The 18,430-nt window shown below is 37.7% G+C and overlaps 1 protein-coding gene across 1 annotated transcript in view; it reads right to left on the bottom strand.

The window, feature by feature from the left end:
* Window positions 1-18,228, bottom strand: part of wdr48a (WD repeat domain 48a) — a 60,899-nt gene extending 42,671 nt beyond the window's left edge. The window contains exons 1-4 of the mRNA XM_028804166.2: window positions 18,132-18,228; window positions 6,194-6,334; window positions 3,706-3,784; window positions 2,936-3,018 (exon numbers count right to left, since the gene is read on the bottom strand). Of these exons, the coding sequence (XP_028659999.1) occupies window positions 2,936-3,018; window positions 3,706-3,784; window positions 6,194-6,334; window positions 18,132-18,179 (351 nt within the window). The 5' untranslated portion in view covers window positions 18,180-18,228. The remainder of the gene's footprint in view (window positions 1-2,935; window positions 3,019-3,705; window positions 3,785-6,193; window positions 6,335-18,131) is intronic.
* Window positions 18,229-18,430: the final 202 nt, after the last annotated feature.

Genomic DNA, 18,430 nt, shown 5'->3' with positions numbered 1-18,430 from the left:
ATTCTCTGGTGTGATGAGACAAAGATTGAACTCTTTGGTGTGAATGCCAGGTGTCACATTTGGAGGAAACCAGGCACTGCTCATCACCAGGCCAATACCATCCCTACAGTGAAGCATGGTGGTGGCAGCATCATGCTGTGGGGATGTTTTTCAGCGGCAGGGACTGGGAGACTAGTCAGGATAAAGGGAAATATGACTGCAGTAATGTACAGAGACATCCTGGATGAAAACCTCCTCCAGAGCGCTCTTGACCTCAGACTGGGGCGACGGTTCATCTTTCAGCAGGACAACGACCCTAAGCACACAGCCAAGATATCAAAGAGTGGCTTCAGGACAACTCTGTGAATGTCCTTGAGTGGCCCAGCCAGAGCCCAGACTTGAATCCGATTGAACATCTCTGGAGAGATCTTAAAATGGCCGGGCACCGACACTTCCCATCCAACCTGATGGAGCTTGAGAGATGCTGCAAAGATGAATGGGCGAAACTGGCCAAGGATAGGTGTGCCAAGCTTGTGGCATCATATTTTAAAAGACTTGAGGCTGTAATTGCTTCCAAAGGTGCATCGACAAAGTATTGAGCAAAGGCTGTGAATACTTATGTACATGTGATTTCTCAGTTTTTTTATTTGTAATAAATTTGCAAAAACCTCAAGTAAACTTTTTTCACATTGTCATTATGGGGTGTTGTGTGTAGAATTCTGAGGAAAAAAATGAATTTAATTCATTTTGGAATAAGTCTGTAACATAACAAAATGTGGAAAAAGTGCTGTGAATACTTTCCGGATGCACTGTATATGTGTGTGTGTATGTGTGAATATATATATATATATATATATATATATATATATATACACTAGACATTAAGCCCATTACAATAACGGGCGCTAGAACAGTAGTGCATAAACATTAGTAGGAACAGTGTATATTAAATGGCAAGGGACCTTGACCTCATTCTGTGTCTGTGAGCGTTCTTCCAGGAGATGTTGCTTATATAGGATTTGATTATCTGTGTCTTTTGTCCTACTTGACGTGTCCTTGTTTTTGGGTGGCATGTTGTTAGATAGATAGTCACAGTAATATAGGCTTGTACATCCGTAATATTTTCTGTTACAGTAATACTGGCTTGTATGTGGCTGTAATATGCGTCACTGTATTGTGTGCCTTTAATTTTCTCTCACAGTAATACTGGTTTGTATTTCCGTAAAATGCCTGTAATTTTCTCTGACAGTAATACTGGCTTTGATGTCCGTAATATGCGTTTAATTTTCTGTCACAACAGTGGGCAATCATCAGAGTCTCCCCAGCAACTGATGTAATGTGTGGCGTGCAGCTGATAATCGTGCACCCCTCCAATGACTGACACTTTACCAGGCCACGCTTCTTAATCGCAAATCTGACATCCTCAGAGTGAACACTTGCACAACAACAAACACTAATCCCACCTCTTTGGGGAAGCTGGTCTCCACGTCTCAGTACCCGATTGGATTTTTCGTGCATTATGTTTTAGGTCTTACCTCATTTGCCGAGATCCAATTGGATCGGCCACGCGATATTTTATAGGTCCGGCCGTTTCTGTCTTGTGTGACATGTCATGCGGACACTAATCCCACCTCTTTGGGGAAGCTGGTCTCAGCGTCTCAGTACCCGATTGGATTTTATATGCCTTATGTTTTAGGTCTTACCTCATTTACCGAAATCCGATTGGATCGGTCACGCAATATTTTATAGGTCCCACCCTCTCTTTCTCGTGTGATGCATCAGGCGGCCTTTGAAGCATCGCACCGTGCCCCGCGCATGCGCACTTCACCAGAAGACACACACACACGGACACTGGACGCACACAGGGGTTTTATTAAAGCAGATATATATATATACATGGACAAAATTTGCTTCCAAGCTTAACTGCAGAGATATGCTAATGACGAATATTGTGATATTAGTTTTGAGAGTTGAGTATAATTTTTTAGGGTAGAAGGGTATTTTAAATGTATGCTTTTGAAAATAACTCATTAGGTGACAAGTATTAAGCTGTAAAAAGTAATCATTTTACTTCCATAACTATGTAAAAATCATTTTTAAAAATGAACTTTAGCTTCCAACTATCACATCATTATTAAGTTACTGTAGTGTCAAACACATGCACCTTGCGGGTGCCTTATACAGTTTTGTTTCATAGGACACAGGGGGAAAAAAGGTGCTGCACAGCCTCTACCATGCCTTCCATTTCCACACTTAACGCGGAGCAGGATGCCCCTGTATAAGTCTAACGTGATTTCTGCCGTGAATGAAAGTCTAATGCTTTTTGTACTGCAGGTTTAAAAGAAGTGCCACAACCATAAGTCAGTTTTCAGTTCAAACCATTGGTTCAGGAAAGTGGATCTCTTTAACAGAGAGTCAAGGCTCACTGTAATAAGCAACCTGATGTTTGTTTTCACTCTCCTTTTTTTCTGCTTGTACTCCTTCCTTGCCTTGAAGAGCAGCTGGGACACAAACAAACCCTTCTTATGTCTTTCTGCTTTACATGGATTTTCACACCTGATGGACCAGCATATATCATTTCAAAAAGATGTTAAACGTAATTTCTCTCTCTAAACCTTTTTGCTAATTCAACTTGCTGATTTTAAACATTCAACATTCTGAATTCTAATTCAACATTCTGATTTTAAACCATGAAAGATATGTCCTTGCCTTGTGCTTCAGAGCAAACAATGTAAGAACAGATGTTGGCATTTGTTCTTTAAACACCATTTTTCAAAATCTCTTTTCATTGTGAATGTCTTCTGAGTGTTGTTCAAGTGATAATAGCATTGTGCAGCTGCCAATATGGCATATGATCAAGCTTTGCACAAATTTCGATTGCAAAAAGACAGAGTGAACTCTACACAATCTAAATGGTCACTAACCGAAGCATTCAAAGCATACATACAAAACGTACCTTATGTGTTCTCAACGTGGACATACAAAATCCCTTGTGTGCATTCCACACTTTAACTGTGGTATCAGATGAAGCAGAAATTACTAAAATAAAGAAAGAAAATATTATTTTAGTTACTTAACTTTTCAAGACACCAGACATTCTTTTGTCAGGAAAAACAAGATCAATAACTACATAACACAAATTTAATACTGTACCAGAGTATGAGCTACATTATAATTTTCTCAATTTTACAGATTTGACTGGAGCTGCAACCTGGACTAAACATTTGCAAATGTGTTATGCTGGAATAAACAAAAACACTGGCAGTGATAGGACTGTGATGAAGACACAGCTGAAGACAGTTTGTGATGACAAAACTGGAAATGTCTGCTGGGATTGTGATTAGTTTGCTGTTCATAAAATGCAATGCACCACTGACATTACCCTCATCCCATAAATTACAATACTAACAGTAAACTTCCCTTAGATCTTTGGCACACCGGAGAAATGCAGTTAGAGACAAAACCCAAATGGTATATACTATACTATATACTATATAGCAACACCAACAGATTAAATACTAATGCAAACCAAACCAGTAAAATTCAAAAAACTAAAAATACAAGCACCTAGAAAAGAACATTAAATGTATTCAAAACAACAACATACCCAAGTATATGGATACATAATGTGCTACAATATTGGTATCTCCATTATCAGTCGAAACTAATCCAAAAAACTATTTAATTTTAAATGCAGTATTATATATGTTAAACATTAATACTTACATGTTTTTCCATTACAGCATAGTACAATATCATTGACCCAGTCTGTGTGATGCTCCATGGATGCAATGTACGGATCTTGCTATAGTTGATAAAAAAAACAGCTCATGAGCAGGGTTCACCAACTGGTGACATTATACCAATTTTCCCTGTGGTTTCCATTTAAAATTGGATCTTTTTCTAGAATTAATGTTTTTTTCTAAAACGTCCCTGTTCTGTGCCCTATCTTAGGGTATATTCAGAGCAAAACTCTTTTACTAAAGTCCTCTCTCACATACAGAGAAATGTTCTTTTTCACAGTATTCAATAGACATTGTTTCTTAAAATATTAAGTAAAAGAAATCATAGTTCAGCCGCTGTACTGGATAGGGTTACATGTTATACCAGTACTGAAAAAATACAGAAAAAAACAATTTTTGAAACAGCACAATACCAATAGTTCAGTACTTTCTGTACTGGAAGTAACAAGTACTTTTGAAAGACCCTTTTCTCAGGTCTACAACACACTGTTTTGGCTCTGTATTCTAGAAGTCTGCATTCCCGCAGGACTCGACTCATTTTTATTTCTGGTGCAGGACTAAAATTTAATAGTGAATGGATGTGAGTGACTCAACTTTATTGCTGCGGTGCTGAGAGGGCAGTCAGAGTATTGATGAACATCTGAAAAAAGTCTTGAAACACAAGTTATATATAAAGTGTCCTAATATTATAAATTATCATTGACCTTATAATTAATATGGCTACACTGAAAAATCACATACAATCAGAAAATAAGAAAAGGTAGTTTTTCTTTTTTTTTTTAAACAGTTTTCTCTAATAAATCACGGCAGCCATACTGGTACATACGCATAACAGCTTGTAAGGCATGTGCACGACAGCAGTTACTTGTTGTTGTTTTTTCCCCTTTACTTTGTATCTGTACCAACTTATCTTTGTGTGCTCAGGGTTAGTGACATGGCCTGCTGTGTTGAGATCAGCTCACATCTAGCAAGTGTGTGTGTGAATTGCACTTGTTTAAATGCAGTGTCAGGAAGTAGTCTGATGATCTCTCCCCAGTTAAAGCAGTTTTGTGCTCTTCAGATCATACATGAGGTTTAAGTCGTACAGCCTGCTCTCCAGATCTTATATTCTGCTTACATACTACTTACATCCTGTCAAACACATGGGTATTATTATTTTACTTGTTTGCAAATGTGTACTTTTGGGAACATTTTGTTCTTTAATGCTTTTTTCTGACAAACCCTATTCTGCACGCAAGTGACACTGACTACAAAACATGTACATGTTGAACTTGGAACAGACAAAATCTGAAGGTCTGATGTATGTTTACACAGTCTAAGTAACAATCAAGACAAAACCCCAAATAATTTGTGGGATTCTATAAATTTTATAAAACACTTAAGTCTCAATCATCAGGAAAAAGAGAATGTCTGGTTGCCCTTTATCTACTCAGCTATTTATTATTTTGAAAACGATATTAATAGATTAAGTCTGAAAACAGAGCTTGAAGTGGGCACTAGAGAAAGTGCACAGGAACAGATGGACACGAGATGGAATTTTGTCTTGGTCGTCTGAAAGCAAGGAAGGTAAGCACGCTGTAGGCTCAGTGTGGGACAATTTTAAGGAAATTACTGGGAAATAATTTTAGAGTTATATATGAAAGCAAGTGGTTTAGGATTCAAGTTTAATTTTTATAAAAGTTTTTGTTTAAACATACAATAAATCATAAATCAGGCATCACTGTAAAAGGACAGACTAAGGCGACATTCATAACAAACACAGAAGTGTCAAGTAAACTAAAGAATTAAAAAAGAAGCAAGGATTTTATTTGCAGGATATTCAACCATATAATATCAGTTTCTGAAAAGGTTTTTACTGAATTTATACAGCACTTGATTACCACTTAGAGACGCACAAACTTTGCAACAACACATAACTTGGATGCTGCTAATGGGAATGAATCTAATTTTGGGTTTAAATGAGAGGGATAAAACATTCACAATAGGAGGGGAACTGGGATAAAACAAAAAAGATCAGCCTTACATAACCTTCTAGACTGAAAATTGTTAAAACTCTTTATTGAAAATAACCCAACACACAAATATCACTAAGTTTTAAACAGAAAAATTCATGTCTTGTGCTATTACCCAGCCCTAGAATGACCTCAATCAAGTCTGCCATTCCAGTTTATACGTGCATTTCCCAAAAAAATTAATACAGTCAGGAAAGAAAAAGAAAGCAGCCATAGCAAGAACATAAAAGATGACATCACTGTTACACAGAAAGGGTTGCTTGGGAGCATTTTCCGCACCCACCACACGATGAACCACCTGGATTGGGACCCAAGTGAGTGACACCTCAGCACCACACTGGAACAGTGACAGTTATTTTTTTTTAAGGTGGCTGGACTGCCAATCCTGCCACCAATCCCCAAGTTTTCCCTGAAAGTAAAAAAAAAAAAAAGCAAAGGTATATCTTAACGGTCTCTTACTTTGTGCTGGTTTACACTCCATATTCTGATAATTGAGTCCCTGCCAGCAGTGAAAAGTCGGTTCAGGGCTGGGTCAAGCTGTAGTGCGTTCACTCCATTGCGATTGTACTTCTCTACTTCATCACGTATCACATAGGAAACCTAAAATTAAAATCACTGGACTCAGAAACAATTCTCACTTCAACAGAGTGAAAGTCCCTGTTGCATCCTTATCATAACAACACAGTAGACTTCACACAAGCAATAACTACTCAAAGTATACAACATTGACAGTGCTACTTCAGATATAATGTGCCACATAAAGTAGTAGTAGTAGTATAGTTAGTAGTATAAGTTCAATAGTTAGAATGAGGTCAATATGTGACAGACAGACAGAGAAACAGACACAGACACACAGACACACACTCACAGATGTCTGAGCACAGAGAAGAATGAAAAAAAAGTAAGAAATTAAAAAGAAAAAAACTTCTGGCTTGGCTGTCACAGTCAACTGTGAGGCATTATGCAAGCATATTGCTGTTGGAGCTCCTGTAGTGTTTCTTGACACATTTCTGCTGAGTAATTTATTGGCTGAAAGAATTCAGCATACAGCACTGTCCACAATAGTGCTATTATAATTCAGTCCTTTGCTATTACCTCCAGGGGGTCCAGAGAGCTTCCCATGTGCAATTGTACAATATGTGCAATTAAAAGAAGGCTTGCAAAACAAAATACAATAAATAAAATTAATTAAATAACCAGTACAACTAACCAGTTACAAAAGAATGCTCATCAGTACTGTGAAAATGAGAAGTCAGCATTTACAAAAAAACTAAAAATTACTCCAAATTTTTTGGGTTACATATTCCAAAATTTACTAGGAGTCTGCAATGCATCTTGATCTCAAATATATACTGATATTGATTTATCTTTAAAAGCCATCTGATAAAACTGTTCATTCCAACATCCAAGATTACACCTTATTAGGGATACTCTGATCAGGTTTTTTAAGGCCAATACTGATCAACGATTTCATGTTACTTGACTGGCTGATTCTATTTTTTTTTCTTTATCCCTTTAAAAAACTTTTTACACTAATCTTCTGCATTCAGAACAAATAGAAGCTTTATATCCCATACTAAAGTCTTTTAAAATTAAACTATAGACCGCAGGTGTTTACTGTTCACTTTTTATTAACAAAATGAAATTCTGTAGGCTTATTGTTCTGAGACCATAAAATGCTAAAATAAATAAAATTTACTTAAAATACATACAAAAACTAATATGTACAAAAATATTTATCCACAATACATATGGCATAAAAGAAAATAAAATGCTTCTCATAATTACAAGCTGTCATAGAGTTTAGTTTTTTCTGTAATGTGCCTGTGTGAAACAAGGCCTAATTAAAAACAGTTTTCACCTTTCACCTAGAATTATTCTAACAAAAAATATACATATACATTTACTATATTTATACAGGTGTGTTTTTTTCTTCAGTGTATCAAATAGACATTGTTGAAGTATAATTATAAAATATGGACTACCACTTTAATTATGTAGTACTTGTTTCTAACCAAACCTTATGCTGTATGACACAACACAGCATTAACTAATAAACACAGTACAAATCTTTAAAAAAAATGCCTGTTGTTTACAAGGCAGCAATCTAAAATTCGTCTTTGTCTTCTTTTTCCAATTAAAAGTGTAAGCTGCTGCATTTTAAGCAAGCAAGCTGTCCAAACTCAGGAGGCGTCTGTATGAATTTAAAGGACAAAATAAAGGTCTGAATTCCTTAAAGTAGCTTTTCTTGCAATTTGTCAAGTTACACACGATAACTTCTCAGATAATTTTTTTTTTCAGATCATTACTCCATTTTCTTTAATGTAAAGGCGAATATACCAGTTGTCTCTTGTGTACTGATAAAGCAAGCTTCCACTCATTCACTGATAAAATAGGCTTCCATTCACTGCTCTTTGTTAACACTGCAAACGTTTACTGAAAAGAAAAAAAAAAGACATGCACTGGCTCAACTACTATAATAACGGAGCATTACAACTAAATTGCTGTAAAGCTTAGAAAAGCAGGGGCTGAAAATATCGGTTTTTGTGATTGTAATTTTACCGATCACTGATCAAGTCTTTTTTTTTTTGTGCAAAAATCGGCCGATTGATCGGAACATCCCTACACAATATAATTGCTTGCCATGAGAAAATAACTTACCAGATATAAGAGCTTTTGATGACCTTCTCAATATTCTATAGAGCAGAGCAGCAATTAACTCTTGGTGAATGTTCAATTAACTTTTGCATTATTTTTTTTGTGGAATGCTCTTCCCTTATTCTTTTCCTACATACCTTTGCAATACCTGCCCTGACGATACCCATTTTTATTCTTTAGATGTCTTCTTCTGCTCGAGTGTAGTGTACTTGCTGTGTTCTACCTGAATCTATTGTATTATCAATTCCTACCAATAATCTACTCTCATCAGTAATATCAGATTACTTGTGTAGACAATTCAAAGACTGTTTCATTCTAATTTAACATGCACTGTTTTACTTTGAAATACTCTCTAGCTTGCCTTGTAATAGTGTGTTTTGTGAAAGGTGCTACATACACTCAGCAACACTACTTTTACTATATGCCAAGCTACAAATTTTATTAAACAACACCAAGTCAACTTTTCCTCACAATCTAGATCTATGGTGAAAACTATTCTATATATTTATGATCAACATAAAAGCTTTATCATCTTAAGAAGAGTACTATTCAAGATGATGGGACAAGATACACTCTTCATCAATTTGTACAAAACTTGGTGTAAATTAGTTTGAAATTGTATACCCCTGGCATTGTTGTTGATCAAGATTATTTTGGTATTTGGTACAATGTATTAATCCCCAAGGGAAAAATTGTCTTTTTTGCATCACCTTTGGACCAATACATACTTTAATTGTAAACAAAATTATTAAAGCACCTGCCATTTTAGGACACAATATTTTGGAAATTCCTTTCACTCAAATAATATTGAGGAAAAAAATCTTTGCTTATTTCTCAGACAGTTATGGATTTACAATTATTTCAAATCTTCTAAGAGCATGATTTTGAATAACACCAGTCACAACACTCAGTCATGAAAACTCTATAGTGATATCTTGGCACTACACTGATTGCTCATTGTCTTATCTTAAGCATTCTATTACACTTCCCATAACTCAGTAGGAAAAAAATGCTTTATTTTACTTAAAATGAGGAACAGATACAATGTTTTTAACATCCAACATTTCAAAACTTTTTTTGGATTTGGTAAGAATTCATTAGTACTGTAAATACTACATTAGGAAAGCTGGTTTGTGTTTTCTAATAAATAAAATATAGTTACAGTAATCCCTCACCTATCGCGGGGGTTACGTTCCAGAGCCCCCCGCGATAGGTGAAAATCCGCGAAGTAGCGACCTATATTTATTTTATTATTTATACATATTTTAAAGCTTTATAAACCCTTCCCACACTCTTATAAACCTTTCTCACTCTCTTGTTAACCTTTCCCACGCTCTTATAAACACTTCCTATGCTCTTAAACACTTTCTATATTCTTAAACACCTCAGACCAACACTGCACACTGCACGCAGCGATCAGACGTCAATGTGTCTGCACTCGCTTTGTGAAGGGGGGCAGCTGAACTCACGCTGAGCAGAAATGGACTTTGTGCTGCTTCTGCCAAAATGCCTGCTTGTCGCTCTGCCCGAGGAGTGTGTGTGTGTGTGTGTGTGTGTGTGTGTGTGTGGGTGTGTGAGAGCTGAACGCACCTTCGCTCAAACCCCCCCTCCCCGGAAGCGCAGTACACTCCTGCCACTTCGCATTGTCAAGGGGGTGGGGAGCTGAATGAACGCTAAGGAGAAGTGGACTTTGTGCTGCTTGTCGCTCTGCGTGTCAATAATTTAAAAGCCTGTACATCACCAATTTTCCTGTCTCACTGTCTTGTCTTGCGTGAAGTTAAAATGTCTTATAATAGTGAGATGTTACTCATATCCTTAGCCCGACATCCACATATCATATGTGTTAACAAAGTGTGTTTTATAAGTTTACATGTGTTTAAAGCATGTGGGATGGGAATTTTAAGGCTTAAACTATAAAAATGTTTATTTATATGGTCTTTCTATATCGCGGATTTTCTCCTGTTGCTGATGGGTCTGGAACATAACTTCCGCGATAGGTGGGGAATCACTTGTATTTAAAAACCCGCGAAGTCGTGAATCCGCGAAAAGTGAACCCCGAAGTAGCGAGGGTTTACTGTACACATTTCAATATACAGTATACTATACACAATTTATGGCCAACTTTGATGAGGCAAATCATACTTACAGCCAAAGGCCGTAGGAAAACAATAGGGTAATAATGTTCTAGAAATTGTCAAAACTGGCCACAGTAATAAATCATTAATTATTATTATTATTACTATTATTTCACAGGGTCTTGTATTTTCTGACTCTTGAAGGTCCCTTCAAGGTTTGTTTTGATCAGCACTGCTCAACTTGGCTGATTTTTATGTATTCAGCCAACACCACCTTCCTTACACCAGTGTTTCTCAATCTTTATGATCCTGCACCCCAGTTTCGCCTTTTGAAATTCATTAACAACCCACTATTAGCAACTGCGCACCACCCCTTTGGTAAAACTCAGTTAGAAACAGGGAAACAAACTGCACAGCGCTGGTAAACACTTAAGACTACCCAGGATGTGACTCAGTGATTGAGAAACACTGGCTTTAGGACCCACACTCAAACCAACAACAACAACGCACTACCCACCAGCAGTGCAATCCAATGGCTGAGAAACACTACCTTACAGAGACTACTGAGAAGCAAAGACTGGTTTGTGCTACTCTGTATACTGGCATTTAATGCATGTGTACCGGTGACCGACACCAGACGCGCTGAGCCTCATTCGCAATAACCTGCACAATTTGTGAACAACATAAAGCCAAATGGAGATATAAGTTGGTGCATAACTGTGCTCTTTTTTTATGAGGGTGCCAGTGTGTGGCAACATATTGCATGTTGGTCGGACATGCAAGTAATACTTTCTCTGTATTCTGTACCCGGCTAATACTACTACTAGTGTTGTTATAAGTACCGCTAATTCGGTCCAAAGTTGATGTCAAAGTTCCCGAAAACTTAATAGTACCAGCTTTTTTTTTACAGAATTGGTAGTACTCATTGAGTGTCAATGCCATACCAATGCATGCCTGCAAGTGGAGGAATTACTCCAGAAGGCACAATAATACAGGAGTAAAAACTGCAATTGAAAATCACTCACAGTGGCGATGATACAGCACGCATCAACACGTCAGAAATTAAAACAGCAGAGGTCAAGTCTAGAAATGCTTAGTTTCAAGACAGGACAATTTCAGTGCACAACTGTGGGAATCATGTTTATTATTATACAGTGGTGTGAAAAACTATTTGCCCCCTTCCTGATTTCTTATTCTTTTGCATGTTTGTCACACAAAATGTTTCTGATCATCAAACACATTTAACCATTAGTCAAATATAACACAAGTAAACACAAAATGCAGTTTTTAAATGATGGTTTTTATTATTTAGGGAGAAAAAAAATCCAAACCTACATGGCCCTGTGTAAAATAGTAATTGCCCCCTTGTTAAAAAATAACCTAACTGTGGTGTATCACACCTGAGTTCAATTTCCGTAGCCACCCCCAGGCCTGATTACTGCCACACCTGTTTCAATCAAGAAATCACTTAAATAGGAGCTGCCTGACACAGAGAAGTAGACCAAAAGCACCTCAAAAGCTAGACATCATGCCAAGATCCAAAGAAATTCAGGAACAAATGAGAACAGAAGTAATTGAGATCTATCAGTCTGGTAAAGGTTTGGGACTCCAGCGAACCACAGTGAGAGCCATTATCCACAAATGGCAAAAACATGGAACAGTTGTGAACCTTCCCAGGAGTGGCCGGCCGACCAAAATTACCCCAAGAGTGCAGAGACAACTCATCCGAGAGGTCACAAAAGACCCCAGGACAACGTCTAAAGAACTGCAGGCCTCACTTGCCTCAATTAAGGTCAGTGTTCACGACTCCACCATAAGAAAGAGACTGGGCAAAAACGGCCTGCATGGCAGATTTCCAAGACGCAAACCACTGTTAAGCAAAAAGAACATTAGGGCTCGTCTCAATTTTGCTAAGAAACATCTCAATGATTGCCAAGACTTTTGGGAAAATACCTTGTGGACTGATGAGTCAAAAGTTGAACTTTTTGGAAGGCAAATGTCCCGTTACATCTGGCGTAAAAGGAACACAGCATTTCAGAAAAAGAACATCATACCAACAGTAAAATATGGTGGTGGTAGTGTGATGGTCTGGGGTTGTTTTGCTGCTTCAGGACCTGGAAGGCTTGCTATGATAGATGGAACCATGAATTCTACTGTCTACCAAAAAATCGTGAAGGAGAATGTCCGGCCATCTGTTCGTCAACTCAAGCTGAAGCGATCTTGGGTGCTGCAACAGGACAATGACCCAAAACACACCAGCAAATCCACCTCTGAATGGCTGAAGAAAAACAAAATGAAGACTTTGGAGTGGCCTAGTCAAAGTCCTGACCTGAATCCAATTGAGATGCTATGGCATGACCTTAAAAAGGCGGTTCATGCTAGAAAACCCTCAAATAAAGCTGAATTACAACAATTTTGCAAAGATGAGTGGGCCAAAATTCCTCCAGAGCGCTGTAAAAGACTCATTGCAAGTTATCGCAAACGCTTGATTGCAGTTATTGCTGCTAAGGGTGGCCCAACCAGTTATTAGGTTCAAGGGGCAATTACTTTTTCACACAGGGCCATGTAGGTTTGGATTTTTTTTTCTCCCTAAATAATAAAAACCACCATTTACAAACTGCATTTTGTGTTTACTTGTGTATTATTTGACTAATGGTTAAATGTGTTTGATGATCAGAAACATTTTGTGTGACAAACATGCAAAAGAATAAGAAATCAAGAAGGGGGCAAATAGTTTTTCACACCACTGTAAATAAAGCAATAAAAAAAAAAACTACACACACACACAGGCTTTTGTTATTGAAATTTTATCCAATTATGGAGTTAGTTCAGAAACAGATTTGTACCTGCTTTAAGACAAATGTTCAAAAAAAATAACACAGGAATTTTCTGACAAAAACAATTTTAAAAGTAAGTGGTTACAAAAACCACTTTAAAGAGCTTATTTAAATTAAAATATCCTTAATTATCTTAGAATTCGCTAATTTAACAGTATGACAATAATCATGCTTGAATTTTATTAGTATTAACTTTAAGCAGTGTTTCTCAGTTACTTTGTGAATAAATTTGGAATGTGCACATAAAACAAATCAGGTAGTCCAAGATGATAGCATCACTTATAAACCCTATGCCTGAAATTCCCTCTTGATTATATATTCTCCCATTTTTTACACTGGCAGAATCCCCCTGTTAATCACACATTAAAATTGAAGCCTTGCAATGTATTTTAATAATTATGAATGTCAATACTAGTTTACTTAAATGCTAGCTGGGTACCTACTTCATGGACATATCACTAATTTGAAGTTGCTGTTATTATTAGTATTTATATATTGTATATTTTACTATGGAAAAGGGAACAATAGTGTTTAATTAAGTAATGGAGGTACCATTAATAAAAATCCATTTAATGTGATTTCTATTTTTGCTGTGGTATTGAATAGATACTGAATTTTACTACTACTACAAAAAAGAATCCCACCGAGCATTCCAGAGAAAGCAGTAAAAAATTGAAAAAAAAACACTTCCAATAAACATCATAGCTATGGCTTTTTTTGCCTATGTCAGTTCCGTTTTGAACTTGTCTATAAAGATGTCCTTTTTTTTTTTTAAACATATTTTCAAGTGTACAGGATACAAATTCCCCAAACCTTTTTCGTCACCCCTGCCTGTAATTACACAAGACATAATATTATTATCTTATCTTATGTTATATTTAAAAAGTTACAGTAATACAGTGAAGGTACAGTGAAGGAGCTACAGTTCTAGTATATATACAGGTAAACCCTCTATGCGCATACAGTAACTGTACTGTACAGTAAACAGTACAACATCCATCATTCCATCCATCTTCCAACCCGCTGAATCCAAACACAGGGTCACGGGGGTCTGCTGGAGCCAATCCCAGCCAACACAGGGTGCAAGGCAGGAACCAATCCCGGGCAGGGCGCCAACCCACCACAGGAAACACACACACACACCAAGCACACACTAGGGCCAATTTAGAATCACCAATCCACCTAACCTGCATGTCTTTGGACTGTGGGAGGAAACCGGAGCACCCAGAGGAAACCCACACAGACACAGGGAGAACATGCAAACTCCATGCAGGGAGGACCCGGGAAGTAAACCCGGGTCTCCTTACTGCAAAGCAGTGGCGCTACCACTGCATCACCATGCCGCCCCAGTACAACATTGTATAGTGATATACAGTACAGTAAGTGTGACCTGTACACATTTGCTATGGCTGTAGGAAAAAAAAAAAAACATTAAATATGTATACATTTGATGTAAGTGCATCTTGTCTAAAATGAAAAATCATGTAATTCATGCAACTTTTTTATTTTCTTCTGGGATACATCGTGTAATCGAACTGGCTTCAAATGAACCACCTTTCAAGTTCATATACTTGGATGAGGCTGGTTTCAACATGGCTAAAGGTAGAAGGCATGGTCGAAATGTTATCAGCCACAGAGCTGACAGGGAGGGAACATCACTATGCGTGTTTCTATTTCAGTGTATGGTGTGCTAACTTGTATTCCCATTATAGGGCCATACAACACACAGCATCTTCTCACCTTCTTAAACACCCTATACAGGGATCTCATCCTTGATGATGAGAGGGGTCTGATTCAAGATGATTTACCAAAGTATGTGGAAATTTGGGATAATGTGAGTTTCCATCACTCAAGCACCATTCAGGCAATGGGTTTGCAACCCATTACATGATGCTGATGAAAATCCTACCTTATTCCCCATTCCTTAACCCAACTGAGGAGTTCTACTACAATCACCAGTCACATACTTGGATGACTCTGCAGGATGCCATGAATGCAGCATGTTAGGACATCACATCTGAAGCCTGCAGAGGCTGGATTAGACAGTCCAAAAGTTTCTTCCCTCACTGTATTGCAAAGGAAGATATCCACTGTGATGTGGATGATAATCTGTTGTCCGACAGACAGGAACATCAGGAAGTGTAGAAAGACTGCACTGTAATTCTCAATACAACACTGCATGTACAGTTCTGCCTAAGGGGTGTTTCCAGTGTTTACATTGCTAATTTTGTATTTTTTTCCTTTGTGCTATATAGTGCTGTAAAACAGTCTTTGTATTTTTCTTTTCTGTATTAAAAATGACATGGTCTGTCACCAAATTACAGTACAAATAGTACTGTCCTATCTCTTGCAATCAAAGTGCAGCCTTGTACATTTTCAATCATTGTCATCAAAACCTTAGCCATAGTTTACATCAGAAAATACTTACATACTGTTACATATTTACATACTACTTACAATACTGTTATATTGACAACATGGCTAAGCATTTTGACTATCTTGTTTGTAAACAATGTCACACGGTTTTGCCATTCTGATGGCACTGACATGGTCATTGACATAAAAATTTACTTTTGAGAAATGAACCAAGGATTTTGAGCATGGTACGAGCTTTTGCAGATAATCCATTATGTGGTGAAATTTGTACAAATTGTTTCAAGTAATGCATTTACTGTTTTGCGAATATTAAGGATTACTGGAGAAATGTTCCAAACTGACTGAGAAAAACTGTAACTGAGTAATGTGGTTTTATTACTAAGGTGAGAAAGAAGGGGTTTTATTTACTGAACTAAATACTTCTTGAGTGGTTATTGTGGTTTTTATCGTTTTGGGATCCCTTTTGTAAGAGTAGGGTTGTAGTACTGTGTTAGCCATTATGGATTAAATGAGAAGTCTAGCAAGAAGACACCTTTTATTGGCTAATTGAACAGATTACAATATGCAAGCTTTCAAGATAGACAAGGTCTCTTCTTCTGGCAGGCTGTAATACAGAATCTGGAATTCCCTGTGATTATATAGATACTAGGAGCGAGACAGCATTGGAAAACCTTTAAGTGGGTCATCTTCAATTTAGGCTCTCCAGCCTAAGATTCATTAAGCAGGAGTGGAGATTTGACACAATAACTGTCCGGAAGAGTCTTTTTAAGTTTTTGATCAGTTTTCAGTCAGAGAGATGGTCATAAATCTCTTATCTCTAAGTAAACCAAGTTGTAATATGATACATTTTAGCATCAGTTTAACTTCCCATTCCTGTCTCTCATGCTGTGTCTTGTTTTCCCATAGGCAATATGACTTTAAAGTCCTTCTCACAGTGTCCACTGCTACTGAAGTGAGCTCCTACAGGAACATCCCTATTGCCATACTAAATGTGGAACCTGTGTAAATTAATTCTTTGGTGAAGTGTTTGTCCACTTTCTCCCAAATAGAGTGTAGTGCTGGGACGTTTCATACACATGCAGGAAAATGATCCCTTCATGTGATGTTCTTGTCAGCAGTGTGGTGTAACTACACAATAAATGTAAGCACACATCATTGGATCCCTTTGGTTATTAAATAAATAATAAGTGGTGATAGAACTTCCACAACTATTAACAGCACATCAACGCACGCCATTTTCATTTCAATTGGAATCTTCTATGTGTGAAAAATACTGAGCCACCATAAATCTATCTGTGCTCCATTTCTAACCAAATGACATTGTAAAGCATTGTTAAAATGCAGATATGTAATGTAATCTACTACAGAATGCAATTACATTTTATTATCTTTGTTATTATTAAATGACTTATTGCTACAAAAATATTCAATTAAAAAGTCATAACTGATTCTTTGATGAAGTAACTCAAAATTTAATATGTACCCTTAGTCCCCGTACGCACCTTAATGTTATGCCATGCGTTTATTTTCTGACTTTTCTTATCTTCATCATGTTTTTTCCTCTGTCATGTACTTGCTGTCCGTGAATTATCTTTTGAATCACTGCATGAAGTGAAGACTAACCATCGAGCTTGTACATCTGCCTGGTGCGGGATACAGGAAATTGATTTCTAATGTGCGCATTGAATATGGCAATCATATAAACTCAGGCATGCCGCCACACAATATCCTGACATATTACAGACTCCAATCAACTTAACAAAACATTTTTGGACCATGAGAGTTAACCGCTAAGTTAAACGCTTTACCCTAGTAGGACCCCGATAAGATAATATGCAATAATAAAATGAATAAATAAACCCTAGATCATGAAATGTACAGTGAAACACTAAATCAACACCACACCAGTCAACCAAATGACACTAGCCGTCAATTTCAAAACGGTTTTCACTCCACCTGCTTCATTGTAATCTTTTCTAATCTCCGCGACGCTACTTGTCGCACTGACCATCTCGCCTTTAGACTCGTGCACATTTTTTTCTCGAGGGAAGAATGAAAATAAGAAATCGCGCGGACCTCTCGGTTTTCTACACGCTCCGGCTTAAGATCACTCTGTCAAACCACAAGAGACGAGGTGCGGGTGATGTGGCCACGTCTCCAAGTCACCGTTCGTACTCCGTTCTTCCTCGGGCACACCGACCTGCACCATCAATCGGCTCCCTCAGAACCTACTCTGCAACGGCATCTGAAGTTTGCTAACTTAGCCTTAAACAAAGGTGACTCCCCTCTGCAGGTTATCAAGTCAAACAGAAGAGACACTCATGCATTTGTGTCCACCCTTTACCAGACAAAGTGACACGCGTCTACGCATTTCCAACGTCCATGTGGCATGAATGCCACATATTATACCTTCCGAAAACTGAGTAAATGGGAGAAAATTATAAAATTTACCTGAACTTTCCTCCGCCCCGCGGCATTCTGCCTGTGATGAGTAGCCATCTTGCATGTTGACAGCAGTGCGTCACTTCCGCGAACGGGTGAAGGGCGGGTACTTCCGGTGAAAAGCGGGAATTGGATTCGCTGGGGAGAAGTAGAACGAGCAACCAAAGAGCAAAAATACCGGATCTGGGAACGAACGCCGTGTCTCAGAATGAAATAACGGGGTCGTAGACAGCAATAGGTCATCAGTTTGGGTAGAGTCTGATGTAGACTTGCAAACCAGCTCGTTTCTTTAATTCGACGTCATACCT

Source organism: Erpetoichthys calabaricus, chromosome 6 (genome assembly GCF_900747795.2).
Source record: "Erpetoichthys calabaricus chromosome 6, fErpCal1.3, whole genome shotgun sequence".
NCBI classification, from domain to species: Eukaryota; Metazoa; Chordata; class Cladistia; order Polypteriformes; family Polypteridae; genus Erpetoichthys; species Erpetoichthys calabaricus.
The sequence above is the reverse complement of the archived record's forward strand: the minus strand, read 5'-3'. Positions and strand labels throughout refer to the sequence as shown.